Raw genomic sequence first — 27,908 nt, forward strand, 5'->3', positions numbered from 1 at the left:
GGCGGAGCTTAGTCGGCGGGGCGGGGCGAGCAGCGCCGGGGATGGGGATGGGGCTCCGCCCCCTACTGCGGCGGGCGGTGCTTAGCCAGCGGGGCGGTGCTTAGCGGGCGGGGCGGGGCGGGGCGAGCAGCGCGGCCTTAAAGCGGCAGCCCGTGGCGGCCCCACTCGTGGCTCAGCCTCCTCCCTGGCCCTCTTCCGCAGGCGGTTCTGAAACATGCTTCTAAGATGGAAACGCCTTCCGGTGGCTGGGAGTGCACCCTACTGCCAGGACGGGCCCGGCGATGAGTGCTAGAGTGTTTGGCTGTCATCCGAGAGATCGTCCAGAAAGCAAAGCGGGGATTCCATGCTGCGACAGCAAGAGGAGACTCCAGCAATCCAGCGTCACCTCGCACCATTGCTTGCAACAGAGGTTTACGTCCCAGGCGCAAGGTCTGCTCCTCTGCCGAGATGAGACTGCCTGAGCAGCAAAGACCTGGCTGGCAGGAGATTAAAGCCAGCTTCTCCCCAGAGTGCTCAACCCCCCGCTGTCCTAAAAACAGTATTTCATCAGCCAGTGTGGAGGCTTAATTTCTGTCAGTCTTGACACACAGCAGGCAAGCAGAGGAAGCTGTGAAAAACATCAGAATGGCCACTGCTGTGTGGTTTTGGCATTTGTGAGTACAGCAGATTGAGGTGGTACCAGCACAGCCCCTTAGAAAAGGGAACATCCATGGCCTTGTACAGACTCTGAACTCAACCAGTAGTCTTCTTCTCTTGGGAAACGTCTTTTTGCTTCCTTAAGCCTTTCTTCCATCCCATCCCTTGTGGGTTTGATTGGTTTGGGGTCTCCTTTTCCATAAACACTGAAGGAGAGATGGTTCACTTCAGGCAACCAGTTTTTAATGGAAAGATAAAACACATCTTCTCAATAAATACTATGTATTGTCATATAAACAGTGCTCAAACCTGCAATGTTGCAAAACTCCAGTTCTGTTTCAACAGCAAAAAAGGGAGGGGGGAAGGAAAAATCAGGAGCATGGAAAGAAGGGAAATGTCAAGTTTCTAAATAATAAATAATCATATTTAATCACAAACTCTCTTGTGCCCTTACAACTCCCCTAGGTACCAACTGTCTCAACAAGTTAACCAGTTGTGCTCTTACCCCTGAGCTGCAGGGGCAAGCAGAGACAAAGCACATTCACTGGGTACTGTCCTGAGAGGGACCTGACCACAACCCTGCCATACATAGAAGGGATCTCATGACCTTCCCTGGGATGCAAGCAAAGGCTTTGGAAACGATTATCTGCTAAGATAGTTATGGGTGGAATTGCTGGCAGGACCCAGGTAGGTGACGATTTGAGCTTTTATTGGATTGCTTTGCATTTAGGTTGTAAAGTGATGATTTGTTGTTAATTAGAAGCAATAGAATCTCAAGGCAATGTATCTCAACCTCCAAGTCCACACACTTGATGTTCTTGGACTTGCTCTAGCCATCAAGATGTAATTTCAATCAATCACTTCAGAAACAGTGTTTTGGAAGAGGGGCAAAGGGTGAGGCATGCTTAAGGATGAGAGCTGAGAGATAGCACTGTGCCTGCCTGTGTGATACAGCCTTCAGAAGACAGAATTTCAGCCTTCCCTCAACTGTGAGGCAGACAAAAGAAGTAACAAAGAAAAGCAAACAACAAATTTGCACTGCAAAACTCACTCTCTCCAGCTCACCTGTAGAGAAGGTTTGGGGTTTGCAGCACCTAGGGATGATGGATGACAGTGCAGTTTAGATTGTTTCTTAAACTTAAAGGATCCCAGGCTAATTCACAAGTCAAAAGCACTCTACTGCACCAAGAAAGAGCTTCCTCACTCTCCACAAGCAAGGGGAATGGAACAACCTTCCCAAAGGAAAAGCCAACACTGCTTTAAAAAAATAAGTAAATGAAAAATAAAATAGGATAAATTCTCTCCTCCTTCCTTTGCCACTTGGCCAGGCAGGACATAAAAGCCACTGAAGTGTTCCTGCATTTCAGGTTTCTGATCAGAACATTGCTTGATTTGGAATTTATGGCATCTTGGAGGTGACACTACTCTCAGCCCTTCACTGCCTAGAAGGACCAACAACAGATCCAACTCACACACCACATAAACACCCAAATAAACTCAGTACAACACATTGATGTCCTGCAGAAAGCAACGAGAGCCAAATGAGGTTACCTCACGTCACTGCCACCTCACTGTGACAGGTCAGCAACTCTAGACTTGCTTAGCCAGCTCTCTGTGGCAGCCGTGCTCAGAAGAACAGCAGGGAGGGCAGTTACCACTGGTTCCTGTGCTTTCATGAATGCAACTCAGGAAGGTTGAAAGGACAGCAAAAGAAAATGCATTCACGGTTAATATTTAGCAAATAAGGGGCCCACATGCCTGGCAGTGAGGAGCAGCAGAGGGAATCCAACAGCTTGCCAGACATGGAATGATTTGATGCAGAGCTCTGCTATCAGCACATAGATAGGTGCACACAGGACCCTCCAATTCCTTTCTAGCAGATACCAGCAGTGTGCAGCACCAGTCTCCTGCCACAGTCGGGCTGAGGCTAAACACAGGCAGCACCTTGCCAGCCTCCAGCTCATCCCCTTACACTTTATTCAGGCTTAACTTTCCTGTCAGTCATCAAACTTTCTCGGAACTGGAATCTGGGAAAGAACATCTTTTACAGCCCATATCCCCTCTCCTCTTGTGCTCAGGAGGTTGCCAGGGCAGGCAGTGGCTGTAGAGCTCCACTCTGAATGTTATGAGCAGGGGGACAATGGTGGTTGGTTGTACTCCTACAGCATCATGTCATGATGAGAGGCATCATGTCATCTCATGAGAGGCCTCTGCTGTTTCTGAACTGTAACATCCCTCTACATTTAAGAAAACAAAAAACAAAGGCTCTTTTCTGCAAGGCACACTGCAGAACAGGGTACATACTTCCAGCTTTATGGCAATGCCATCAGAGCCACAAGAGTCCTAACCCAGACAGCCAGGACAGAGGCACAAGTGAAGAGAGGAGCAGGCTGTAGTCAGGTTAGGCCAGCACACACTATGAGGTGTGAGTAACAAAGTGGGAATGAGGAAGAAGGCACAGTAGATGAAAAAAGCATTTAAACTCAGGAGTGCTGAAATGTGCTAAGAGAAAGCAGAGAGCCTGTGTGGAGCCCAAAGAGAATTAAAGCTCCTTACCAAATTCTCAAAGATCTCCACCTTTGAAAAATGCTCACAGAAAAGAGCAGCCTTTTCTCTCCAGCTCCAAAGGGTCTCCACGTGCCAGCAGCTTCCATTTATGCATTATGAGCTATGACCTTATCAGGTACATCCACACTGCAGGTGTTGGTCAGGACTTGACAAGTGAATGACAGGAAGCAAATAAGTCTCCAGTACAACAGAATTAATAATAATACTTAAGTGTTCCTGATGGAGTCAGGCCAGCAGGAAACACGTTTTTAGGAACAAGTACAACTTTGGTAGCAGTCAGCAATAAAGTGCCTTAGACTTCTTACTCGCTGTGCAAGTGCTGCTGCAGAGGCAGGAGCACATGTCAAGAGTGTTAGGATGCTCAATTACATAGTAGCAGAGGACACGGCAAGCAGGTTCCAGTTACCTTCTCGGCTATCGTGCCCAGAACAAGCGTGATGACAGACACCCTGTTCCTAACTTTCCTCCAGCACATCAGCTCTCTTCCACCCACTCCTGCGTTGTGAGACACACCCGGTCTCCCACCACGCTCTGCAGTGTTCCCCTGTGAAAACAAAAGATGAGGAAGGAGGACGTGCATCACAGTGGGGCGCTGCATAGATCGGCAGGGACCAGACAAGGTTCTGCAATCCCTGCTTCTCCTCAAACACTTCTGCTCAGCACTGTCTTACTGCACAAAGTGGTGAGCCAGACCTATTTTTCAAAGGGGCTTTTCTCTCAGCATAGTTCCCAATCCGTGGCAAGCCTGCCACTTGCCATGGCAGTCTGCAAGCACAGTTTCTTCTGGAATGCACTGAACAAGTGATCCTTCTTCCCTCTATTTGCCCAAAGGCCTAAGCCCCCATCTCAGGAGAGCTTTCTGCATCCTGGCCGAGCAAGGCTTTTTCCTCTGTGGGAACTTCCTAGTGCCAGTGGATCACAGCAAGCAGGAGGAGGAGTGAAGCTGGACGTTTCTTGTGCAACTCAAGTCAGGATTTCAAGCCCATTTTTTCCATCATCTGTTCGTACACTGTCCATGCCATTGCTGCCATCAGAGTCCGCCGGAGGGCACGGGGCACACCCCCTCGGAAGAAGCCAACCAACCCAAAGTCCTGCCACAGGAGAAAAGCAAAGAGCAATCCATCACAGTCTGCCTCCAGTGTTTCAATCTCTCATCATCATTTCCCACATGGAACAGCACAGGATCTGCTTCAGCTCAGACCCAGACCAGTTTCTCAGACCTAGGTTTAAGTGGCATTTACTGCTGAGGAAGAACTTGAGGCGCTGTGCAACGCCGGGGGTACTCAGGAAAGCAGGAAGAGCAATGAATGGTGAAGGGGATGCCAGGATGGGGACAGCCACACCAAAGAGAAGATGAAGGTGAAACAATGTGCAGACATTCCAGAAAAGCCACCTGCCTTGTTTTAGAAGTCACTTAGCTGTTCTGTAAAACCTGACATTTATAAGTAGTGAATCAAACCCCAGCCTTCTGACAGGAGAAAAATGCACCATGCGCAGCAAATCTATGCACAAACAAACAGATTCCTGCTTCAGAAGAGAGTTCAATATAGAAACAAAGCAAACCTGCCAAGATCTACCCTTCTGAGGGCAGGAAAGGAAAGGTGAGATTTGAGTTAAACTCCTTCCCCTTCCTGGGATACAGATTGGGGCAGTTATTTCTCTTTTAGTGCCCAGAGGGCAAAGAATTGGTTTACAGCTGGTTAGTATCTGAAACTGGCATTTCATGCTGCACACTAAAGAAACCTCTACCCTGGTGTTCTAATCACGATGTCCTACATTGATAAGGCAGAGGTGGCAGCAGCTGTACCACAGCTCCTCCAAGCCTACACACTAAGCTAACAGAAATGAAGCTAAGATGAAGTCAGCTAAGCCCTTTCCATCATTACCCACCTAAGAAACAATACCTAACAGACAGAACTGAAGTGAAACCAGCTTCACCAGCCTGCAACAAGAAGCAGGTCTGTGTAGAGATGCTTGCTGGAGTATGTCCACCTCTGTGCTCCAGTACTCTCAGCTTGCTCTCCAATTCCCCATCAGCAGTCAATTTGTCAGGATGGATGGAGGACTGAGCAATGGCAAGAATCACCAGGGAGCAAGTTCACTGCCTTGCAATCCATTGAAGAGGGGCAAGAAACAGCTAAGTAGTGGCAACAGCCCTTGGGAGTATTGTGTCAAGTTCTGGACTTCCCAGTTGAAGGAGGACAGGAATGTGCTGGAGGGTACAGAGCAGGGGTTGTTTATCATGGAGAAGGGGGCTCAGGGGGGACCTTATTGCTCTCTAGAACTACCTGAAGGAAGATTGTTGCTGGGTGGGCATTGGTCTCTTCTCCCATGCACCCAGTGACAGAATGAGGAGACACAGTCTCAAGCTGCACCAGGGCAAGTTTAAGCCAGAGGTGTTTAAAAGGAGACTGGATGTGGCACTTGGTGCCATGGTTTAGTTGATTAGATAACTTTGGGATTTGATGATCTCAAAGGTCTTTTCCAGTTTGATTGATTGACTCTGTAATAAGGCAAAGCAAGGAATGAGCTGAAGCATCTGAATGCTATCAGACAAGCAGAGCACTGTCCAGTCATTAGTGCACACAAACCAGTGACAAGAGCTTCAGCCTTGTTCTTCCATAGCATGGCCCACTGTAGCTCCTGGCAATGCTGACACTGGTTGACTGCAAGAGCCTCCAAAGCAGTCACATTTGCTCACTTCCCTTGAAAGGTAAAAACTTAGCACAGCTGTGCTCCAGGCAAGGAGAGCAGAAGTGAGGCTGTGCCTGTGCCTGGCAGAAGGGCTTCAGCTCACCTTGTAGATGAAGGCAGCAGCTTGGCTTGTCCTGCGGTACTTGCTGGGGGACAGCTGCATGTGTGTCTTGATGACATCAGCAGGCTGTGTCACCAAGGAGGCCAAGATTCCCGCAAAGATCCCACTGCCAAAGTTCAGCAAGGGCATGAGCACTGGATCCAGCTGGTCTGCAACACAGCAATGGAGATGAACCAGCTAAAGGGTTAGCCCTCCTGGGGGTGGTCTGAACCTGACCTCAGGTGTAGTGGTCAGCCCACTCCCATTTCCTGTCTAGACCCTCTATAAAAACAGAGGCACTTCCTGGCTCTCTCCAACCTGCCTCCCTGCCTGCCAGCAGCAGCCTGGCTCCTGCTGCTCCCACATGGTGGGACAACCCCTTCCTGAATCTGCCTCCATCCCTTGCCATCGATCTGGTTGTATCTATATTTTGTACCTTGTTTTCCCTTCCCTATACCTTTTTGTAACTCCCCTACTTTAAATACCTTTTATTTATTGTTAAAGCTTTCCTTTTAACTTCCAAATCAAAGCAAGACTGTTCTTTGGGTGTTTTACCTCTTTTTCCTCTCTACATCTAATTCTTTTCTTTCCATCCTATTATTGTATTGCTCTGTTAGGTATTTTGGGCTCTGGGAAACTAAAACAGACCAATACATTAATAAATTTGGACACGAACCAGGCCAGGGACAAAGCCAAGAGCTACTGAATGCTTAATCCAACAGCATAGTCTGAGAGAAGTTAAAATCCATGCTGGGCAGAAAAACCTTTGAAAGGGAGAAAGTAGCTACTAGTCTATAGTTAGCACTATTAAAAAGCCTCATTGGCTGGGGAACAGAATCTGAACTCAGAAAATGAGTCTGTGCAAGTGTTGGCCCAATTCCAAGTTTAGAGAAGCCCCAGTTTAGTGGGCACTGGTCAGACAACCAGCAGCAGAAAGCACTGCCAGAAACACCTACCTACTCTTTCCCAAGGTGAGTTTGCTAGCCCACTTGATGGAGCAATCTTCATAAAGACAATCAATCAGCTTGGGGCCAATTTCCCTTTCTATACTGACCTGAGCTACAGCTTGTGCTAGTTTGAGGCTAAGTGGAACATTTTAATGAGAAGAATTAGATGCTAGGCTGTGAAAAGGAATCAGTGGTGATGGCTGCTTCACTCACAGGCTTGCTGAGATGCACAAAACAAAGATAAGACAGAGTGTGTGTCTCTGCACTGATCCTTCTGCTTCTAACCCCCGCTTGCTGATCCTCCTTACCTGCAAACTCACTTTGCATGTAGAGCATATTTTGGGATAAGACAGAGGGGTGGAAAGGAGGTGGAAGGGTGGTTGGGAGCCCCTCCTGGGGACTCTGGTTTCTGGGAGGGCTGTTTCTGTATTACCTCTAACTTGCATATTTCTGTATACAGCTGTATATATTTGCAATGTATTGTAACTCTCTGCTTGTATCTTGTGCTAAGCTGTGAATATAGAGCTTCATTCCTTAACTTCCAGCCAGCTGAGTCTAGCCCTAGGAGTGTGTGCTAGTTAGAAGCAAGCTGGAATGTTTTGGTAAAAGAACTAGATAACAGGCAGTGGAATGAAAACAATTGATGTCAACTTCTCTCACAGTCTCGCTGAGAGCTCTGGGAAGAAGAAGTAAACTTTCTCCATTTTGTCTTTCTCTTCTGCCTTTGCCTTCAGACCTGGTCACATCTCATTAACCTTGCTCTTACTAACCCTGCTCCCTAACCTCTTGGCCGCACCTCTCTTCTTCCTGAGAACTGGGGTAAGGTTAAGAAGGGCCGGGGGAGGTGTTGGGGTGGTTTGAGAGCCCCTCCTGGGGACTCAGGTTTCTGGGAGGGGAGTTGTGCTTCTGTATTGTTTATCCTTAGTATATTTCTGTATATAATTGTATATAACTGTATATATTGTAAATAGCTGCTTGTAAATTCTGCTAGCTGTAAATAAATTGCTTCATCTATATTCCCAGGGTCCGTCTGAGTTAGCTGGGGCAATTACAAAGTGTGGGGGGGGCGGGTAAGAGCCCAAACCATCACAGAGTTGGGGGGGGCAGGCAACTCCCAAACCATCACACAGGTCTACAGTTCTCCAGAGGAAAACGTGAGCGTTCCACTGAAATCCATGCAAGAGGCTCCCTGCCGAGGCAGAGGGCACCAAGCAGAGCACACAGGCTCAGCTGCAGGGAAAGGTGCCAGAGGGGAAGCGCTTCCCCGGCCAGCCGCCAGCGCTCAGCCTTACCCTGAGGCGTGAGGCTCTTGGTCTGCGTGTAGAACATGAGGTAGATGCCGGAGAAGGGCGCGTCGCGCAGCAGCGTGGCGGTCAGCCCGCTGAACATGCCGCGAGCCCCTTCCGTCTGGTAGATGTTCTTCAGAGCCCCGTACACGCTCCCGTAGCCAAACCTCCCGCTCTGCAAGCGCACACAGCGGTTAGACACCCACACGCCAGGCAGCACAAGGTCACAGGGGCCAAATGAATGGTTTTTCCCCTACCTCAGCCTCTAAAGCAGCCCTTCAGGAAGGCAACATATGAAAGGTGTACACAAACACAGCTGAGACATTCAAGTATCAGGGTGAATTCTCTTTCACTTTGTACTTCTTGCCTAAGCATCAAGAATATACTGCTGGACTATGCATGAACCAGGATGAAATTAAGACTGCATTCCTGGCTCTAGTTCAGCAGTCACGACCTTCTGCAGCTGCAATGTCTTTCCCATCAGAAGGAAGGTTTGGAACATCACTAACAGAGAACTCAGAATCACAGACACATGCAGGTTGGCAAAGCCCCTCAGGAGCACCAAGTCGAGGCTAGAACCCTACTCCACAAGACTCACCTGAAACCATAGCCCCAAGCACCATGTCCAAACCACCCTTAAACACAGCCAGGGTGGGTGACTCCACCACCTCCCTGGGCAGCTCATTCCAGTCCCTGACCACTCTCTCTATAAAAATTTTTTTCCTAATGTCCAATCTAACCCTCCCCAGCCTCAGCTTGAGGCCATTCCCCTTTGTTCTGTCTCCTACTACTCTGAGCAGAGCCCAGCAGCAGCCTCTCCACAATGTCCCTTCGGGTAGCTGCAGGCAGCAATGAGGTCTGCCCTGAGCCTCCTCTGTTTCACACTACCCATCCCCAGCTCCCTCAGTCTCTCCTCATCAGATTTACTCTCCAGGCCCTTCCCCAGCTTCCTTGCCCTCCTCTGGACCCCTCCAGCAATTCCACATCTCTCTTGTATTGCAGTGCCCAAAACTGAACATAACACTCGAGGTGTGGCCTCACCAAAGCTGAGTCCAAGGGGACAATCACCTCCATACTCCTGTTGGACACAGCATTTTAACTACAAGCCAGGATGCCATTAGCCTTCTTGGCTGCCTGGGCTCACATTCAGCTGCCTGTCTACTGCAAGTGCTGGCTCACATTCAGCTGCCTGTCTACTGCAAGCCCCAGATGCCTTTCTGCCAGGCAGCTCTCCAGCCACACTGCCCCACACGACAGCGACACTCACCTCGTATCGGGTCTTCACGACGGTCACGGGCAGCATGCAGATCCCAGACACTGCCCGCGCAGTGGCCCCCAGGAAGACAGACTCCAGGGCTGTGGGAGAACGGTCCACCAGAAGCTTTTGCTTCATCATGTACAAAGTGCTGAAGTAAATCCCAACCCCAGGAATACATCTTGCAAAGGACTTCAGATGAAGCAGATGGAGAAAGAAAAGAAAGCATACATCAGACAAGAGGTACTACAGAACGTCTCAGAGGCTGTTAAACTGCACAGGAAGCTCTGGGAAAACAGCAAAAATCACTGAAGTTAACATGCTGAAGGGAAAAGTCATTTACAGCACTGGGAGTCAATTGGTTCAAACTATGCCATGATTTAAACACATTCCTCAAAGGCAGTTTCCTACAGTAAGATATCCCAAGACAAAGCACTGTTAGTGCAGTTGCCAACCCATATTTCCAAAGTATGGGTTTAAACTGGCAGAGGGAGATTGAACGTGATCAAAGATCAAAGATCACATTCTGTGCTTCTGTGCTCCATAACCCTCCCTGGAGGTGTTCAGGAGCAGCTTGGATGAGTCCTTGAGCGACCTGTTCTAGTGGGAGGTGTCCCTGCCTATGGCAGGGGGTTGGAACTGGCTGAGCTTTGAGCTCCCTTCCCACCTAAACCACTGTAAATATTCAAGTGTTCAGCTGCTCAGGGCTGCAAAACTCCAGGGGCTGCCATGACCTAATGAGTGAAACTCACCACGTTTAACTCCTTAGCATAGGATTTAATCTAAACCCAAGGGCTTCAATCCTAATTGTGCACAAGATGGTTATTTACAGTTAGAGCTAGCAGCAACCAGCAGGTTTATTTATCTCCTGATTTTCAGCAGTCAGGGTTAAAACAGCCACTTACTGGAGAGACACCTTTCCAGAGCCCCAGAAGGCTCTCAGTACGAACAACCCTGAAGAGCAGTGTTACCATCCCAGCACGACCGGACCTGAAAGGCAGACGAGACAGAGCTTGCAGAGCTGGCTTGCTTCTGCTCTCTGTGCTCCCTTTCCCTCATGCCTCTATGCACTACCCCAGCACCTCCAAGAGGCTCCATCTCTTTCCAGGTGTGATGGTTTGGGAGTTACCCACTTCACCCAATCTTATGAAATCACCCAGACTAGCCTCAGCCAGCTGAAAGTTAAGGAATGAAGCTTTGCATTCACAGCTTAGCACAAGGCACAAGCAGGTATTTACAGTAAGTTAAAGGTAATGCAGGAACACAGCAGCCCTCCCAGAAACCAGAGTCCCCAGGAGGGGCTCCCAACCACCCTTCCACCTTCCTTTCACCCCTCTGCCTTACCCCAGAGTATGCTTTAAGTGCAAGGTGAGTTTGGAGGATCAGCAAGAGGCAGAGTTTAGTGGGGTTACACAGGGGGAAAAGCACAGACACCGACTGTGACAGGTAGAGACTCTCACACGCTCACACACACTGTGTCTTATCTATGTTTGTGTTCTTGGTTTTATCCATCTCAGGAAGCCTATGAGCAAAGCAGACATCACCACTGTTTCCTTTTCACAGCCCACCATCTAATTTCTCTCATTAAAACATTCCAATTTGCCCCAAACTAGCACACTAGGGCTTTCCCACCATTTTCTGCTTCCCCACCATTTGTAACACACCTTAGAGGCCTCTCATTAGTATTTTGCAGTTGCTCACCCTCTTTGTTAGCAGCAGCAGACTTAGTCGTGTTTGACTACACTGAGCTAGCTCAAGGAGAAGCTGCACACATGGAGAAGCTGAGACATCTGCACAGAATCTTTCAGGCAGAGGACATGGCAGCTGTTCCAGCTAACACCAGTTCTGGGACCAACGCAAATGTTGAGGCTACATGTTATTGAAGTAGCATTCCCAGGAGCAGCCTTTCTCTCTCTCTCTCTCTGTCCTGCAACAAGGTATCAATCCTTTCCCATGCTACTAAAACACTCCTACTTCAGAAAGGCTCTCAGTATACAAATGACAAACCTGAACTCCAAGCCCCAGCCACCCAATCAGGCAGAAGCCTACCCTGCAGCACCTCCAGTCCCCCACGCACACACGTCCCCACGCTCTCACCCATGGACAGCAGGCTGCAGCGTCTGCAGGCGGGTTTTCAGCAGGTCGAGGGGCTGGAAGAGCAGCGTGGAGCACGTCCCACTGATGGAGCCACACACAAAGGCCTTTAGGACTGGATGCATCTAGAAGAGAAAGAAGAACTCGTTACAGAGTGGCTGGAGAGGAAATCCAGCAGTCCATGTGTTGTGTGCTATAGGACAGGAAAATGAGTCAAGCCCAGACACTAAGGGCTGCTCCTCTGGGCACAGGAAGCCTTTTCAGAGCCTGATCACATTTTATTTCTGGTTTTTGGTCCTATTATTCAGTAATTCTACTTTTGGGCTCGGGTGTTCCCTGCCCATCCCCTTAGCCCCAAACTCATCCACTTCTCAGCAGCCTGCTGGGAGCGACTCCAGTGCTTCCTCCCCACGGCACAGCAAGGGCCTGCAGGGCCATAGGCACTAGTGGGACCTTCCCTTCAGACTGTTCACCACCCAAACCTGACACAAGCACACCCAAGGCACAGCACAGCCTGCTTGGCTAAGCCTTTCTGCCCACATTGGTTGCCACCTCCAGGCTGGTAAGGATCATAGAATGGTTTAGGTTGGAAGGGAGCTCAAAGCTCAGCCAGTTCCAGTCCCTTGCCACAGGCAGGGACACCTCCCACTAGAACAGGTTGCTCAAGGACTCATCCAAGCTGGTCCTGAACACCTCCAGGGAGGTTGTGGAGCACAGAATCACGTTCACTGATTCTCCCTAGGCAACCTGTGCCAGTGTCTCACCACCTTCACTGGGAAGAACTTCTTCCTAACATCCCTGGGCAGCCTGACCTAGTTGGAAGTGTCCCTTCTGACTAAGGGGCATTGGAGAAGATGACCCTTGAGGGTTCCTTCCAATGCAATCTGGGAATGGTTCAGGATAGAATGGTTTAGGTTGGAAGGGACCTCAAAGCTCATCCAGTTCCTGGCCTCAAGGCCTCATCCAACCTGGCCTTGAACACCTCCAGGGAGGGAGCAGCCACAACCTCCCTGGGTAGCCTGTGCCAGTGTCTCACCACCCTCACTGCAAAGAACCCTCTCCTAACATCCAGTTTCAATCTCCCCTCTGCCAGTTCAAACCCATTCCTCCTCCTCGTCCTGTCATTACAAGACCTTGTCAATAGTCCCACCCCAGCCCTCCTGTACCCCCCTTCAGATCCTGGAAGGCCACTCCAAGGTCTCCTCCAAGCCTTCTCTTCCCCAGGCTGCAGAGCCCCAACCCTCGCAGCCGATGGCGACGCAAAGCACAGAGCAGGACGGGGATTTTGTGTTTTAAAGCCCCACACAGGCGTTTCGTTAACGCAGACCGAGTTCCTCCGCCCCTCGGCGCAGAACCGCGTTAAAGCAGCCCTTTGCAGCACGGGGGCTTCTGGAGGGGCACCTGCAGATTCACCGGTAGGCCTTTCGCAGTGCGCTGTACAGGGCTGCCTTCCACTCCCACTTTCAGACCCCTCTAAAACCCCGGCACGTCCCCCCAGCCCCGCGGCACGGCCCGTAACGGCCGCCCGCCGAGCCCCGGGCCCACCGAACAGGACGAATGAAGCAAGGCGGGGGAAGCAGCGAGCCCTCCCCCGGGGGCGCTGTCCTCGGGCTGCCCTCAGCTGACCGGGCGAGGAAGGCCCGGGGTGAGCGCCCCCACGGCCCCGTTACGAACCCCTACCTCAGCCTCTCTCCCCGGCATCCCAGCGCCGCGCCGCAGGCACCGAGCGCGGCGGCCCCGACCGACGCCCGCACAGCGGCCAATCAGAGCGGCCCAATCGGAGCGGCCCAACCAGAGCGGCCCAATCGGAGCGGCCCAACCAGAGCGGCCCAACCAGGGCGGCCCAATCCGAGCGGCCCAACCAGAGCGGCCCAATCCGAGCGGCCCAATCGGAGCCGCCCAACCAGGGCGGCCCAATCGGAGCGGCCCAACCAGGGCGGCCCAATCCGAGCGGCCCAATCCGAGCGGCCGAGCGGCGCTGCCGCCGGGCGCATGCGGCCCCTTTAACCCGCTGCGTGCCGCGCACCGCCCCCTGGCAGCCGCCGCCGACAGCGCCCGGGCAGAGCGGAGGGGACCGTTCATAACGGGTGGCTGCCAGGGGTTGAGCGCTAAAGGAATGACAGAAAGCGTCTGTTAACTCCTCTTCCTTGCCAAAGGGGAAGAGACGTAAGGGAGAGGGACTGGTGGCCAACCAATAAATACGTACATATGAGAAAGAAGGAAAGAGAGAGGGAAAGAGAGGGAGAAAGAAAGAAAGAAAGAAAGAAGGAAAGAGAGAAAGAGAGAAGGAAAGAGAGGGAGAAAGAAAGAAAGAAAGAGAGAAGGAAAGAGAGGGAGAAAGAGAGAAGGAAAGAGAGGGAGAAAGAGAGAAGGAAAGAGAGGGAGAAAGAGAGAAAGAGAGAAAGAAAGAGAGAAAGAAAGAGAGAAAGAAAGAGAGAAAGAGAGAAAGAGAGAAAGAGAGAAAGAGAGAAAGAAAGGGAGAAAGAAAGGGAGAAAGAAAGGGAGAGGGAAAGAGGGAAAGAAAGAAAGAAAGGGAGAGGGAAAGAGGGAAAGAGGGAAAGAGAGAAAGAGAGAAAGAGAGAAAGAGAGAAAGAGAGAAAGAAAGAAAGAAAGAAAGAAAGAAAGAAAGAAAGAAAGAAAGAAAGAAAGAAAGAAAGAAAGAAAGAAAGAAAGAAAGAAAGAAAGAAAGAAAGAAAGAAAGAAAGAAAGAAAGAAAGAAAGAAAGAAAGAAAGAAAGAAAGAAAGAAAAGAGGGAAGGAAAGAAAGAGGGAAAGAAAGAGGGAAAGAGGGAAAGAGAGGAAGGAAGGAAGGAAGGAAGGAAGGAAGGAAGGAAGGAAGGAAGGAAGGAAGGAAGGAAGGAAGGAAGGAAGGAAGGAAGGAAGGAAGGAAGGAAAATAAATAAATACCTGCATTCACAGAATTGCTTTGGTTGGAAGAGACCTTTAAGGTCATTGAGTCCAACTGTTCTCTAACTCCAGCACGGCTGGTGTTAAACAATGTCCCTCAGCACCACACTTCTACCACTTTCAAGCCACTCTAGGGGTGGGGATTCAGCTACCTCGAAGAAGTGATCTTGACCCTCATGATCCCTCCCTGTTATACTACGTATGATAGCACTCCTCCCTGCGAGTTCCACCTTTCTCTTTACTCCAGAGCCCCTCACTTGCTGCACTCCAGTGTGGTTCACACGATTCACCCTGGCCGCCAGAGGAGCAGAGTTTTCCTGTGTGATGGCCCTTGATAGTTACTGTGAGCACTGCTCCCAGAAGCAGACACTGTCTGAAGAACTGCTGTTAACTTCAGAAAGTGCCATCACATGGAAGAGACTGAAGTGAGAAGTAAAACCCCTGAGCAGTGAATTTGCTCTGCTCTAGCTCAACCAGAACGGCAGTCTTCACCTCTTCCCTCAACCCCACCATCAGCTGTCTCACAGAGACTGGTGTTCAAAAGCCCAAGCCTCTCCCTGCAGCTGTCTTACCACTGGTGCTTCCACTTGGTCTTCCTCATCTTGTGCCCGCAGCAGAGGAAGGCTGAAGTTCCAGAGCATTGGAGGAGTGAAGTGCTGAAACGAGCTGCTTCTGTTTTAGACTTGTGTCAGCCCTGACACTGCCTTGGCTGCATCTGCAGAGCCATTTCTTATCAGTGAAGCATCAGGAGGCCTGGGAGGAGCACCCAGAGGCTTCCACAAGCTGCTTTTCCAAGAATCTTGCCATGGCCTGGCCAAGTAAGGGGTGGCACATCCAGACACACCAGAGTCCAGCTAAATTCCTAGAGGTGCAGTGCTGGGCCCAGCAATGGCCATGTGCACAAAGCACTTGCTGGTGTTTGCTGGCATTGCCACCTGGCAGCCCCTTCAGAAAGAGGGATCCCAGGCTCACAGGATGTCAGGGGTTGGAAGGGACCCAAAAGAGATCATCCAGTCCAACCTCCCTGCCAGAGCAGACCTAGCTCAGGTCACACAGGAGCACATCCAGATAGGCCTTGAAAGGCTCCAGAGAAGAAGATTCCACAATCTCTGGGCAGCCTGTGCCAGGGGTCTGGGACTCTTACAGGAAAGAAGTTTCTCCTTGTGTTGAGCTGGAACCTCCTGTGCTGCAGCTTAGTGCCATGGTCTGGTTGCTTGGCCAGGGCTGGGTTCTAGGTTGGGCTGGCTGAGCTTGGAGGTCTCTTCCCACCTGGTTGATTCTATGATTCTATGACACTTTCCTTTTATCCCAAAGCAAAGCGAGGGCTGCAGCAAAAATGAGCTCCTCCAGCATGACACCTTGGCAGGAGCAGCGCTCTCCAGGTCCTTGCTTTGCTGTGGACTTGGAGACGTTTCGCTCACTTCAAGTTAACCTGAGGATGAACAAGGAGGTGACGCAGCAGCAGCGACGGCACAGGTTTGACCAGGATGATTTCCACGTCTCACTCTGCGGGCAGACCCAGCAGAGGGAGCCTCATCCCTTCAGGTCCCCCTTACGGAGAGACTGCTGGAGGCAGCTCCTCTCTGATGGCTTTTCAGCAGCCAGGGGCTGGCACATTTATCCTTCACTAAAAAGGTAGGGAGGCAAAATTTACCTGCACAGTCCAGGTGTAGACCAGTCCCTGCTCAGCACTGCTGGCTTGAACTGCAGAGTGATTCCGTGGACAAGCCTTGGTTCCTTCTGCTCCTGTGCCTCACACTATGGTCTTAGCATGGTCCCAGTTTTCCCAGGTGCTGAGAGACAAGCAAGTGAAAGGCAAGGTGTTGGTAACTCTGCTGAGAGGCACGAGTGTCTCTGCAGAGCTGCTGCAAGGCACTGTAGTGCCAGGAGAGAACCCTCCACCCCTCCACCCATGCCTGGCCACAGCTGCAGGAAAGGTGCTGCTGGTGAGCCCTGGCAGGCAGAGCTGAAGCTGCTGGTGCTTTTGCCCCCAGCGTTGCCCCTCTCTGCCCTGCTGCAGCCAAGCACACCTCAGGTGCCCAAAGTGTGAAACTGGTGACTAAGAAAAGCATTTCCCAGCTCTAGACCTATACCAAAAAGGATCCCCAGGATGATGCCTGCTGCCCTGCTGCAGAGCAGGACCCTGCTGTAGCCTGGCAGCTCTGGCTCTGCAGTGCCAGTGCAGAAGAGCAGTTTACAGACATGTACCTCACATTTGCCCTCCACTGCAACACTGTGAGTGGCTCTGTGAGGCCAAGGAGCAGGCAGGTGAGGCTGGGGCACCTTCGAGGCCTGGGACCTGCTGCCAGCAGGAGCGACACCAAAACCCAGGCTCTGTGCTGCCTGCAGGCTGGCACCCTGGATGCAGCTGCAGCCCTCTCTGCAGACCCTAGGCACCTGCCTCCTCCTTCCCTCTCCCACTGCCACCTCTCTTTGAAGAGGGAGTGCCACTGACACCCTCCCACCAGGGCTGGTGACCAGTCTGCCTTGCTCCTGTGCTGCCCTCAGACAGGGCTTCCCACTGCCATGATCACCTTGAAAGGGGCATTTGTCACTCCTCAGGGCACAAGGTGCCAGTGGCCTGTGCCACTGATGCCCACTGACATCTCAGCTCTTCTGGACAGTGCTTTCCCCACAGAAGGAGCATGAAGTGCCCTCAGTGAGCTGCAAGCAGAGATGCCCTGAGCCCAGGAAGGGAGGATGAAGCCACCTGTGCCATAGATCCAGGGAGCAGCAGTGATTCCAAGGGTGCTCTGTGCTGCTAGGTCTGCACCCGCTGCTTACAGGCACCAGAGGGTGTCCTGCCATAGGCTCTGCGGCAATGCCACAGGCAGCCTCTCTCTCTCTCTCGCTCAAGCTGCTTGCCACAAGCAGGATGTCTGTGGTGTGAGTGGCCCAGGTGCCATTCTCACTCCCAGCTACTATGTGGGGTGGCTTCTGATCCTCCTCCCTGCAACATGGGGAAATTCCTGGGCATTTCACAGCTGTCAGCAGTCTTGGTGCTAGTTAACCCTCTAGGAGCTGCTTGGGCTTGCTTTTGTGTCTCCTGACATGCTTCCGTATTTCTGCTGGTCAGCAACCTCATGTTACACCCATGTGCCTATATGCAGTGCCCCTTATGTATCCTAGATACTACTTTGTTCTGCCTGTTAGCACTGAGCTCAGTTTTGCCAGCTCCAGGTCTGTATTTCTTTCACTGACCATCAGCAAGGTGTGGACAGCTTGGGGGAGTCCCCAGTTCCAGCCTGTGCCCCATCCATTCCCATCTTGTACACCTCTGTGCTGCACCCTACATCCTCACCATCCAAGGCCCCTGCTAGCATATCAGACTTGGATTTCCATCCACTGCATCACCCTGTGCCAACCAAAAATATCTCCTTCTGCACAGGCTAAAGAGGATCACAGGATCACAGACACAGGCAGGTTGGCAAAGCCCCTCAGGGTCACCAAGTCCAACCTAGAACCCTACTCTACAAGATGCACCTGAAACCACAGCCCCAAGCACCACATCCAAACCAGCCTTAAACACCTCCACGGTGGATGACTCCAGCACCTCCTTGGGCAGCTCATTCCAGTGCCTGCCCACTCTCTCCAGGAAAAACTTGTTCCTAATGTCCAATTTAAACCAAGGGTGAGGGTCATACACTGAATGGGAGGCATTCTACCTCCTGCTCAAGCCCTGCCCTCTGTAAGCACTTCTGCCCCTCAGAGTGGCTGCCTCAGAGTTTCAAAAGGTGCCAGCAGGACCAGGGCAGAGCACATGAACACTTTCTCAGCTGAGCCCTGAAGCTCAGCCCAGGAAGCTGCCCTGCCATAGTTCACATGTTTATTGGGCAGGCATGAGCAGCAGGGAAGAGGAAATATACACTGACATCTGAGCAGGCTCTGCTGGAGGGAAACACTGCTTCTCAAGGCACCTATGAATTAAGGTAAGAGACAACTTGATTTTACCTATGGTTTTACAGAGGGAGGTGAGCAGCAACGGTGCCTCATGGACTTAAAGAAACTCTTCACTGTTTAGTGCTTGGGATCTAAGTTGTACTTGATTTGGGCAAGGATGGCACAGGTAACGCTTACAAACTGTGACAGGAGAAAAGGGAATGCCTTTATCAATCAAAAGGGACCAGGGCAGAGAAATTTTCCTTGATCACCAATTATTTGTGGCACCTCATGGTAGGAGAAAGCCTCAGGCTGGCTACAAGTCCCCAGGGTTAAAGCAAAATGCAGCCTGCTGAGTGGTGTGCAGCACTGGCCCAGAAACTGCAGCCCTGCTGCCTCCCTAGGTGGAGGGTTTGGTAGATACCTGCAGGGATGGCACAGCTCACCAGCACTGCTTGCTGTCAGCTGTGGTCAGTGAGAGCATCTGCAGCATCAATGACACTGCAAGACAGCCCAAGCCAGAAAATCTGGGAAAGACAACTGGAAAGTGTCCTGTGGGCACACACCAGCAAGAGGATGGCAGAAACTCGAGATGCTTGGAAGCTCAACCTTCAGAATGAGCACAGTGCTGCAGGTCTCTGTGACTCACCCACCCAGAGCAAGGCTGTTGCACAAAGATGTCTGCTGGTTTGTTTTGGGTAACAGGATGGCAGCAAGCCATGGAGTGCTTGTGTGACACAAACACAGCCCCAGGAACAGTGCTTCCAAAACCCTGCTGCTGCTGCTGCTGCTGCAAACCCTACGTGGGCCAAGGCAGCAACTGCAGTGAGCTGCAAGGGGTTGGGCAGCAGGAGCCCCTGGAAAGGCTCCACAGAAGGAGACTCCACAACCTCTCTGGGCAGCCTGTGCCAGTGCTCTGGGACCCTTCCAGTCAACAAGTTCCCTCTTGTGTTGAGCTGGAACCTCCTGTGCTGCAGCTTCCATCCATTGCTGCTTATCCTATCCCAGGGAGCAGTGAGCAGAGCCTGTCCCCCCACTCCTGACCCCCAGCCCTCAGATAGTTATAAACATTGATTCAATCCTCTCTCAGTCTTCTCTCCAGACTAAGCAGCCCCAGGTCCCTCAACCTCTCCACATCAGGCAGTGCTCCAGTACCCTCATCATCTTCATAGCCCTCCCCTGGACTCTCTCCAGCAGATCCCTGTCCCTCTGAAACTGGGGAGCCCCAAACTGAAGGCAGTGCTCAAGATGAGGTCTCAGCAGGGCAGAGTAGAGGGGGAGGAGAACCTCCCTTGGTCTGCTGGACACACTCTGTTTAATGCCCCCCAGGATGCAGAAGGTGACCTCCCATCAAGAGATCTCCCAGCTCTAGAGAGCCTGCTCAGATTTTCAAGGGATGCCTCAGCAGTTGAGCTTCTCAATAACAGCAACCCAGGCAGGAAGGAAACAGGCACCACGGCAGAGGTGGGGAGAGGACAGAGCCAGTGGTAACCGTAAACAGGCACAAACAGTGCACACAGTGACTGTTTGCTCTGTCCCTTCAACAGAGGACACCAGAGACACCTGGATGCCACTCAAGAAATACTGAGGAGGAGCAGGTAAGAGAAAGCACCACCCAAGTGCTCAGCTGTGCAGCTAAAACAAGGCAGAGGCAGGGGCAGCAGTGCAAGCAGAACTGCTCCGAGGACGGGGACTGAGAGGCCAAAGGAAATACCTGTGAAACGAAGTGCCCAAGAAACTCCTGGGCCTGGCAGGCACCATCCAGTCAGGTGGCAACCCCAAACACCAACTGCTCTGTGGGCAGCTCCTGGGAGGGCAGCTGCTGCCTGCCCAGCACTGCCACTGCCTCTGGGCAGGGGTGTTAGAGAGCTCCCCAGTCTCCCTGAGGACAGGAATGAACACTGCTCTTTGGCTGGCAGACTCTTTCCCTAATTTCCCATCCCCAGGCCAGTCCCTGGGGGCAGGACACTGCCTGGAAACCATCTCAGCTTGCAGAGGCTCTGCAGAGGACTCTTGGATCTGGTCACAGGACCAAGATCTCAAACTGCAACCTGAGAGCCGCAGATGAACATCTCAGAACCATTTCCGTGATGTGTTTGAAGCTCAGTTTTAAGGTCCAGGGCAGACACTGGAGTCTGAACCACACTGTCAGGCCCTAAATGCATTGCCTCTGATATGGATATTTAGGGCTCTGACCTCCTTAGGGCCAGAGTTCTAAAGCTGCTTTCAGCTTTTCCAGTTGTTGCTTACCAAAACAGGGCCATGGTTGGTAAGATGAGTGTGCCCCAATTTCTCTGCCTCCCTGCTGATCAAGAGCTGTAGAGTTTCACCCATTGCTCCCCTGCTGAGCTCTGCCACTGAGCTGCTCTGGCCTAAACCTAGCTCTCAGACTGAGACCTTCAGTTGACAGAGAGACCATCAGCCACGTCATGCTTCTGGCTTGAAGTCCCATGCCTTGGTTTCTGGTGTGGCTAAAGCAGAAAGGTGATTAACACAAGTAAGAGTGCCATCAACTGCCCTCCAAGTCTGCCTACAGCCCTGCTACCAAGCTCTGCAGTGGTGAAGTTCCTTTCCATTAAGCACCTCTTCCAGCAGCCAGGGATTGCACTTCCTTGCTGGGACGTCTGGCTGGCAGCTGGCTGGCAAGTTGTGCCCATTCAGTACCTTAAGGGGGCCTACAAGAAAGCTGGGGAGGGACTTTTTAGGCTCTCAGGGAGTGACAGGACTGGGGGGAATGGAGCAAAGCTGGAAATGGGGAGATTCAGACTGGATGTTAAGAAGGAGCTCTTCACCATGAGAGTGCTAAGAGCCTGGAAGGGGTTACTCAGGGAGGTGGTGGAAACCTCATCCCAGGAGGTGTTTAAGGCCAGGCTATGGGCAGCCTGCTCCAGTGTGAGGTGCCCCTGCCCACGGCAGGGGGGGTGGAACTGGCTGCTCCTTGTGGTCCCTTCCAGCCCTGCCTGATTCTGTGATTCTCTTTCAGCATCCAGGTTTCCCAGCAGATGTGCCTGCACTCTTGAGACATGGTCTGTGTTACAAACTCCCAAACACCTCATGTTGGGTACATCAAAGCCATCATGAATCACCCAAGAAGCCCCAGATGAGTCAGATCTACCTGAGTCAATGTCCCTTAGCACTTCCCCTTGCCAGCTCTGACTCTCACACTGTCTGCAGTGACAAAAACACTGAAGAGCTTTTGGCTTTCAGCCTGTCATTCCCACAGACCTTGTACAAGCAGTACTCTTAGAGCCTGCTGAAGCTTCCTCCACAGCTGGCTGGCTTTGAGACCTGACAGCTGCCCAGCCCAAATCCCACTGCAGTGCTTTGCTGGGCTTGTGCTGCTCTGGGCTGCAGAGATGTGTCAGGCAAAGCAGCAGGCGGTGCAAGCCCAAGCTGCAGCTCTGCTGTGCAATGTCCTCTGCCAGCCTTGCAATCACACCAGAAGTCCAAACTGAAGCTTCCCTCCTCCAAAGCAGTAGCAGCAGTAGCCATGCTCTCCCCCTTTGCAGTTTAAAGGTCGTTTTGCCCGAGGCTGAGGTCAGTTTCCAGCAGCTTTCACCTTGCTTCCTGCTTTCCAAGGATGCCATTGTGCCAGCTGCTTCCAGGGATGAACTGGGCAGAACATGTCCTCACTTCAGGCTTCAGTAAATGACTGACACTTAACATTTCAAGTGGCTGCATCTGCTGGGCTGGGCCTGCTTTTGACCTCAGTTATCTAACACAAGCCCATGCAACTCCAGAGACCCTAAGAACAGAGCTTATCTTTCAGAGCAGGTGGCTAAGGGCACACCACTTGGGTGCAGGGCTGGGAACTGGGCCCCACCCCTGCTCAGTGCATTGCCTGCAAGTCTAAGTTTCGCCTTGGGTATCTTCCAAATCATATTTAGAGGTGTCTGTGGCACTCTGGTGACTCTGTGGTAGCTGCCTGGCACCAGGATTGCTAAGAGTTTCACCCACAGCACTATTAAGACTTGCATCTCTCCTGCTGGTTTTCACCCAGTTCTGCTTCATTCCCTTCAACATCTTTTTTAACGTGTGAGAAGTGCCACCAGCAGCTACAACATTTCACAGGGAGCTACCCAAACACATGGCTATGACCTTGCTGAGAATCACCAGGCAGGGAGAAGCAGCTGCAAAAGTGAGAAGCAAAAGGGCAGGGTGGTGGCAGCTGAGAGCTAAAGGCGAGAGAGGCACACACGAGGGTGTAGGTTTTCACAGGGGTTGCCACCAAGCCTGCAGCTTCCCTGGGCCAGTTGAATCAGCAGGGTGCAGCTCTGGGCGGCTCAGCATGTGCAGAGCACACTGACTGGCATGAGAGCAGCCTGTAAGGCAGCCTTGCCCAGAAGTGATGACTAAACTGTGAGTATTCTCTGAGGCTTGAAGGCTTCTGTCAGTGCACCCTGCAAGTCTGAACCATGACCCTCTGGTAAGGGTTTGGTCCTCTTCATGGCATCACAGAATGGTCTGGGTTGGAAGGGACCTCCAAAGGTCATCCAGCCCAACCCTCTTGCAGTCACAGCAGGAGCATCCTCAACTAGAGCAGGCTGCTCAGAGCCTTGTTGAGCCTAACCTTTGAATATCTCCAGGGATAGGGCCTCAAGCACCTCCCTGGGGAACCTGTTCCAGTGTTCCACCGCCCTCATGGTGCAGAACTTGTTCCTAACATCCAACCTGAATCTGCTCTCCTCTAGTTTGAAGCCATTGCCCTTTGTCCTAGCCCTGCAGGCCTTTGCAAACAGTCTCTCTCAATCCTTCTTGTACCCCCCTTCAGGTACTGGCAGGATGCTATTAGGTCTCCTCAGAGCCTTTTCTCCAGGCTGAACAACCCCAGCTCCCTCAGTCAGTAGCAGAGGTGCTCCAGTCCCTAACTTCTTTTCATCTGGTGACAGCAGAGGCATCACAGAGAGGCAAACTGCTCACAGAGCAGTAAAGCTTGTCATGTGGCACTTGGCTGAAGTGCCAACTGGAAAGATCAGATGCATAAGGAGGATTTGTCTCCTGTGTCACCCAGCCTGATGCCAGTGCTGTTTGAAGGCTGAAATGCAGCTTCTGTTGCTCAGAAGAGGTTGTGCATCTCTCATGATTTCACTTCCCTGTGTAGTAGATGCAGCACATCTGGCTGCTGGGAATGGCTGGGTTGAGAAAGAGGGGGCTTGGTCTTGCAAAGTGTAGTCTTTGAGACAGTTATAAATGTGATTAAAAGCAGAAGTGTTTGTGGGAGAAAACCGCTGGGGAAATCTGGAGAGGGAGCAAAGAGGTTGAGAGTTCCATGAGAAGCAGAAGTGAATCTACTATTTCCTTCACTCAGCAAGGAAAAATGTCTGGGGATGCCTTGCAGTCCTCCTCTAGTGCCCTCTGTGCACTTCAGTTTACTTTGTCCCTTAAGTGACCACTTGTCCTAAGCACAAGAGAGAAAACTGGGCTGGAGCTGCCAGCGAGGAGATCCTAACGTGCTCTGTGGTGCCCTTTGGGAGGCTGGCAGAGGCTGCCTGGCAGGGAAGGATGAGGCCAAGCAGAGCTACATTGCCTCACTTCAGGGTGCAATAAAACTTCATCACCAGGTCTGGGGTTTGGAGGCCCTCTGGAGCTTGCAGCCCACCTGTTGAGCACAGCTTACAGTGAGCAAAGTGCTATCAGAGAAGGTAAATGCTCACGAAGAACTGGGGGCACTGCACATGCAGGAAGAGTGGCAGTGGGAGGATATGAGCCTGTGGCTGCTCACACACGAAATCCAGAAGCCAGGCAGCAAGCAAGCCACAGCCTGTGCTTGGGATACCAGTGTTACCCTGCTAAGTGCAGTACCTTTGATCATTATTGTGTTCATTATTTTTGTCATCAAAGATATGTTTGCTCCCAAAGGTTGTGCAAGTGCAAGCATTGCTCCCCAACACCTCTGTGCCCTGAGCTAGATTGTATGGTCCTGCTCTGGCAGGGAGGTTGGACTGGGTGATCTCTTTGGGTCCCCTCCAGCCCCTGATATTCTGTGAGCCCGTGAACATCAGCAAGCACTGTCTCAGAGCCGGCCAAGCTGGCAACCTTACCACAGTTCCTCTCTGGAGCTAACATGTGGGGTGCTGAGAAGCACCAAACACTGATGAGCAGCTCCGTGTGGGCTACCATTTCCTGCCAAGCACTGCCCACTAGGCTCTGGGGTTCTCTCACTGCAGTGCACTGCCTGCACAGCTCACTCAGATGTTGTTCTGCCTCTGCTGCTCTTCTAACGAGCAGGAGCTCATTTGACAGCCCTTGAACTCCTCAGCTACCTCCTCGTGCTAGTTTGAAGCTAGCTGGAATATTCTGGTGAGAAGAATTAGATGCTAGGCTGCAAAAAGGAACCAGTGGTGATGTCTGCTGCACTCATAGGCTTGCTGAGATGGATGAAAACAAGAACATAAATGTAGCTAGCAGAGTTGCTCTCTCTGGCTCTGGCTGCCTCCCTTCTCTCTCTAATCTGCTGTCTATGTAACTAATCCTTCTGCTTCTGCTTTTGGAGATGATTCTCCAAACTCACCTTGCATGTAAGGCAAAGTCTGGGATAAGGCAGAGGGGTGGAAGGGAGGTGGGAGGGTGGTTGGGAGCCCCTCCTGGGTACTCTGGTGGTGGGAGGGTGGTTGGGAGCCCCTCCTGGGTACTCTGGTGGTGGGAGGGTGGTTGGGAGCTCCTCCTGGGGACTGTGGTGGTGGGAGGGTGGTTGGGGGCCCCTCCTGGGGAGCCTGGCTTCTGGGAGGGCTGCTGTGTTTCTGCATTACCTTTGATTTGTCTGTTTCTACATATATTGTAACTCTCTGCTTGTATCTTGTGCTAAGCTGTAAAGATAAAGCTCCATTCTATTTTCCAGCTCAGCTGAGTCTAGCCTGGGTGATTTCTTAAGGGGGGGGGGAGGGCAGGTAACACCCAAACCATCACACTCCTCTCATCCTCAAGAGTTAGTTTGCAGGGGAGCACAGGGACCAGCAGTGTCTGGGCTTCGGTTAGCACCTCCCAGCACCTCCACAGATAACCTGACTCTCCCAAATCCCAAAGCATGGCCACGGTGAGGTCTCCCAGCACTCTGCCTCTCTCTTACCTGAGTCTTTCCCTTGCCACGGTGCCTCCAGCCAGCCCATTCAGCATGACGGACACCCTGGCAGCAACGACAGCAGAGTACACCTACGACGAGCAGGCTCTGTCCTGCAACAAGACTGACATCCAAGACTTTGGCAAGCTCTTCCTGCCCATCTTCTACATTGCAGTCTTTGCTCTGGGCCTCGCAGGCAACCTCCTGGTCGTTCTGGCCATCGTGAAGGAAGGCAGCAAAAGAAGCATCACCGACATCTATCTCCTGAACTTAGCCATCTCAGACCTCCTCTTTGTCATCTCCCTGCCCTTCTGGGCTTCCAACACGGTGCGTGGGTGGACCCTTGGGACTGCTGCCTGCACAGCTGTTTCCTCTCTGTACTACATTGGCTTCTTCGGGGGGATGTTCTTTATCACTGCTATCAGCGTTGACAGGTACTTGGCCATTGTCCGGGCCACCTATTCCCTCAAGTCCAGAACAGTGAGACATGGCTCCCTCGTAACCTGTGGAGTATGGGCAGCAGCAGTTTTACTTTCTGTGCCACATTTTGTGTTCTCCCAGCTGGTAGACAATGACTGCGTTGCTGTCCTGCCCCCGCAGCTGGAGAACATCTGGCTGGTGCTGTGCAACGTGGAGCTGAACACCGTCGGCTTTTTCATCCCGGTCTGCATCATAAGCTACTGCTACTGTGGGATCATCAGGACCCTGCTGTGCTGCAAGAACCAGAAAAAGGCACGAGCCATAAGGCTGGTCCTGGTGGTGGTCATCGTGTTCTTCCTCTTCTGGTCCCCTTACAATGTCCTGATCTTTCTAGAGACCTTAAACCACTACGAGGTGTTCACAAGCTGCAGCCAAATCCGCGCGCTGGCCTACGCCATGCACCTGACCGAGACCATCGCGTTCAGCCACTGCTGCCTCAACCCTCTGATCTATGCCTTTGCTGGGGAAAAATTCAGGAAGTACCTTCATGCTATCTGCCTGAAGTACTGCCCCTGCCTGTGCTTCTGCGGGCCCTGCAGCCGCTACCAGGTCACCTCTCTGTCCAGCTACACAGACAGCGTCGTGCACAGCAACGTCACCCTCAACACCAGCGACCAGGACGGCTCTGTCTTCCTCTGACAGGCTCTGTCAAGCAGAAATGGATGAGAAGATGTCTTCTGCAGGTCTAGCCACCCCTGAGAGATTGGCATTACCCACGCAAGAGACTTCACAGCTGCCCTCTCTCGCTGGCATGCCTCTTGTTAAGCATTACCTACTCAAAACTGCTGAAGACTTCAGAACCAAAAGCAGTAGGGTAAGTGGAGGCTGAACGTGGAATTGAAGCAGCAGAGAGGGAGAGGCCAAAGCAGCCCCCTGTGCCTAGAACAGGAGAAAAAGAGTCTAAGGCCAGGGAAGCTGTTCAAGGGTTTCATCACTGACACCTATGTTGGTGTGTGTGCCTGTGGGGCACAAATGTAGAGACCTAAAGTCATGCTGCAGTGAGTGGCAGGTGGCTGCCAGCAAAGGAGAACCTTTTTGATGGCAAGGGGGTTTGGCTTTGCTGTTCTGTATCCATATGGAGGTGACTGGGGGGGCTTGGTCTGCATTAACTGTTTTACCTCTGCTTCTACACCTAATAAAATCCTACTGTTAAAAAAAAGAGAGAGAGAGCTGTTTGTGAACACACATTTAGTGCCAGCACTGCAGGCAGGGCCCAGAGCACACGATAATCAGGGACCTCATAGGATCCCAGGCTGTTAGGGGCCGGAAGGGACCTTTGGAGAGCTCCCAAGTCCAACCCCCATGCCAGAGCAGGACCAGAGGTCACAGCACAGGTCACACAGGAACACATCCAGACAGGCCTTGAAAGGCTCCAGAGAAGGAGACTCCACAACCTCTCTGGGCAGCCTGTGCCAGGGCTCTGGGACCCTTAAAGAAGTAAAGAAGCTCCTCCTCATGTTGAGCTGGAGCCTCCTGTGCTGCAGCTTCCATCCATTGCCCCTTGTCCTATCGCAGGGCACAAGTGAGCGGAGCCTGTCCCTGTCCCTTCCTTCCTGACCCTGAGCTGGAGCTGGTCCCAGCCAGCAGGCACATCTCCTGACTTCCATGGCTGTGGCGTGAGCCAAAGGCCAAAGTTGGTGAAACATCCCCAAGTGCTCTTCTGAGTTTGCTCAAGCTGCCAGCTTGAGCAACAGATTCCAGCACAGACTGGAGCTGGAGGCTTGCATCTGGGTATCACAGAACCAGAGAATCGACCTCTAAGGCCATGGTGTCCCTGCCCATGGCAGAGCAGATGGAACTAGATGATCTTTAAAGTCTCTTCCAACCCAAACCATTCTATGGACCACCTGGCACAGGCCAGCTGTGGATTGTTCTCAGAGCATGGTAAGGATGTAAGGAGAATAGGATGAAAAGATGCAAGGATGTGCTTCACACCCATGCTCTGCCAACACCAACTGTGTCTGTACCATCACAGACAACAGCTCTGGGACAGAACAACCACTTCC

General features: G+C 51.9%; 2 protein-coding genes across 10 annotated transcripts; one reads left to right on the forward strand and one right to left on the reverse strand.

Annotated features, from left to right (window-relative positions):
* Positions 1-218: 218 nt before the first annotated feature.
* On the reverse strand, positions 219-16,274 carry SLC25A38 (solute carrier family 25 member 38). 8 transcript variants are annotated; one of them, XR_010308104.1, is made up of 9 exons: positions 16,141-16,274; positions 15,059-15,201; positions 11,584-11,705; positions 10,392-10,476; positions 9,499-9,678; positions 8,238-8,406; positions 6,002-6,168; positions 3,611-4,295; positions 219-842 (listed from the first exon to the last, which is right to left on the reverse strand). XR_010308104.1 is itself a non-coding variant. In XM_064169919.1 (8 exons), the coding sequence occupies exons 2-8, from the start codon at positions 15,125-15,127 to the stop codon at positions 777-779; spliced, it is 858 nt and encodes a 285-aa protein (XP_064025989.1). In that variant the 5' UTR covers positions 15,128-15,201; positions 16,141-16,274; the 3' UTR covers positions 219-776. The 8 variants fall into 8 exon arrangements, 6 of the variants coding, with proteins under 6 accessions (XP_064025989.1, XP_064025985.1, XP_064025986.1 ...); XR_010308103.1 differs by lacking the exon at positions 219-842 and adding an exon at positions 858-3,349; XM_064169919.1 differs by lacking the exon at positions 3,611-4,295.
* A 2,061-nt stretch (positions 16,275-18,335) lies between these two features.
* On the forward strand, positions 18,336-27,061 carry CX3CR1 (C-X3-C motif chemokine receptor 1). 2 transcript variants are annotated; one of them, XM_064169583.1, is made up of 3 exons: positions 18,336-18,415; positions 19,913-19,963; positions 25,463-27,061. In XM_064169583.1, exon 3 carries the CDS (start codon positions 25,477-25,479, stop codon positions 26,539-26,541), a length of 1,065 nt encoding a protein of 354 aa, XP_064025653.1. In that variant the 5' UTR covers positions 18,336-18,415; positions 19,913-19,963; positions 25,463-25,476; the 3' UTR covers positions 26,542-27,061. The 2 variants fall into 2 exon arrangements, with proteins under 2 accessions (XP_064025653.1, XP_064025654.1); XM_064169584.1 differs by lacking the exons at positions 18,336-18,415; positions 19,913-19,963 and adding an exon at positions 24,621-24,665.
* The last annotated feature ends 847 nt before the right edge of the window (positions 27,062-27,908 follow it).

The sequence above is a fragment of the Pogoniulus pusillus genome, chromosome 32 (genome assembly GCF_015220805.1).
Source record: "Pogoniulus pusillus isolate bPogPus1 chromosome 32, bPogPus1.pri, whole genome shotgun sequence".
Lineage (NCBI taxonomy): Eukaryota > Metazoa > Chordata > Aves > Piciformes > Lybiidae > Pogoniulus > Pogoniulus pusillus.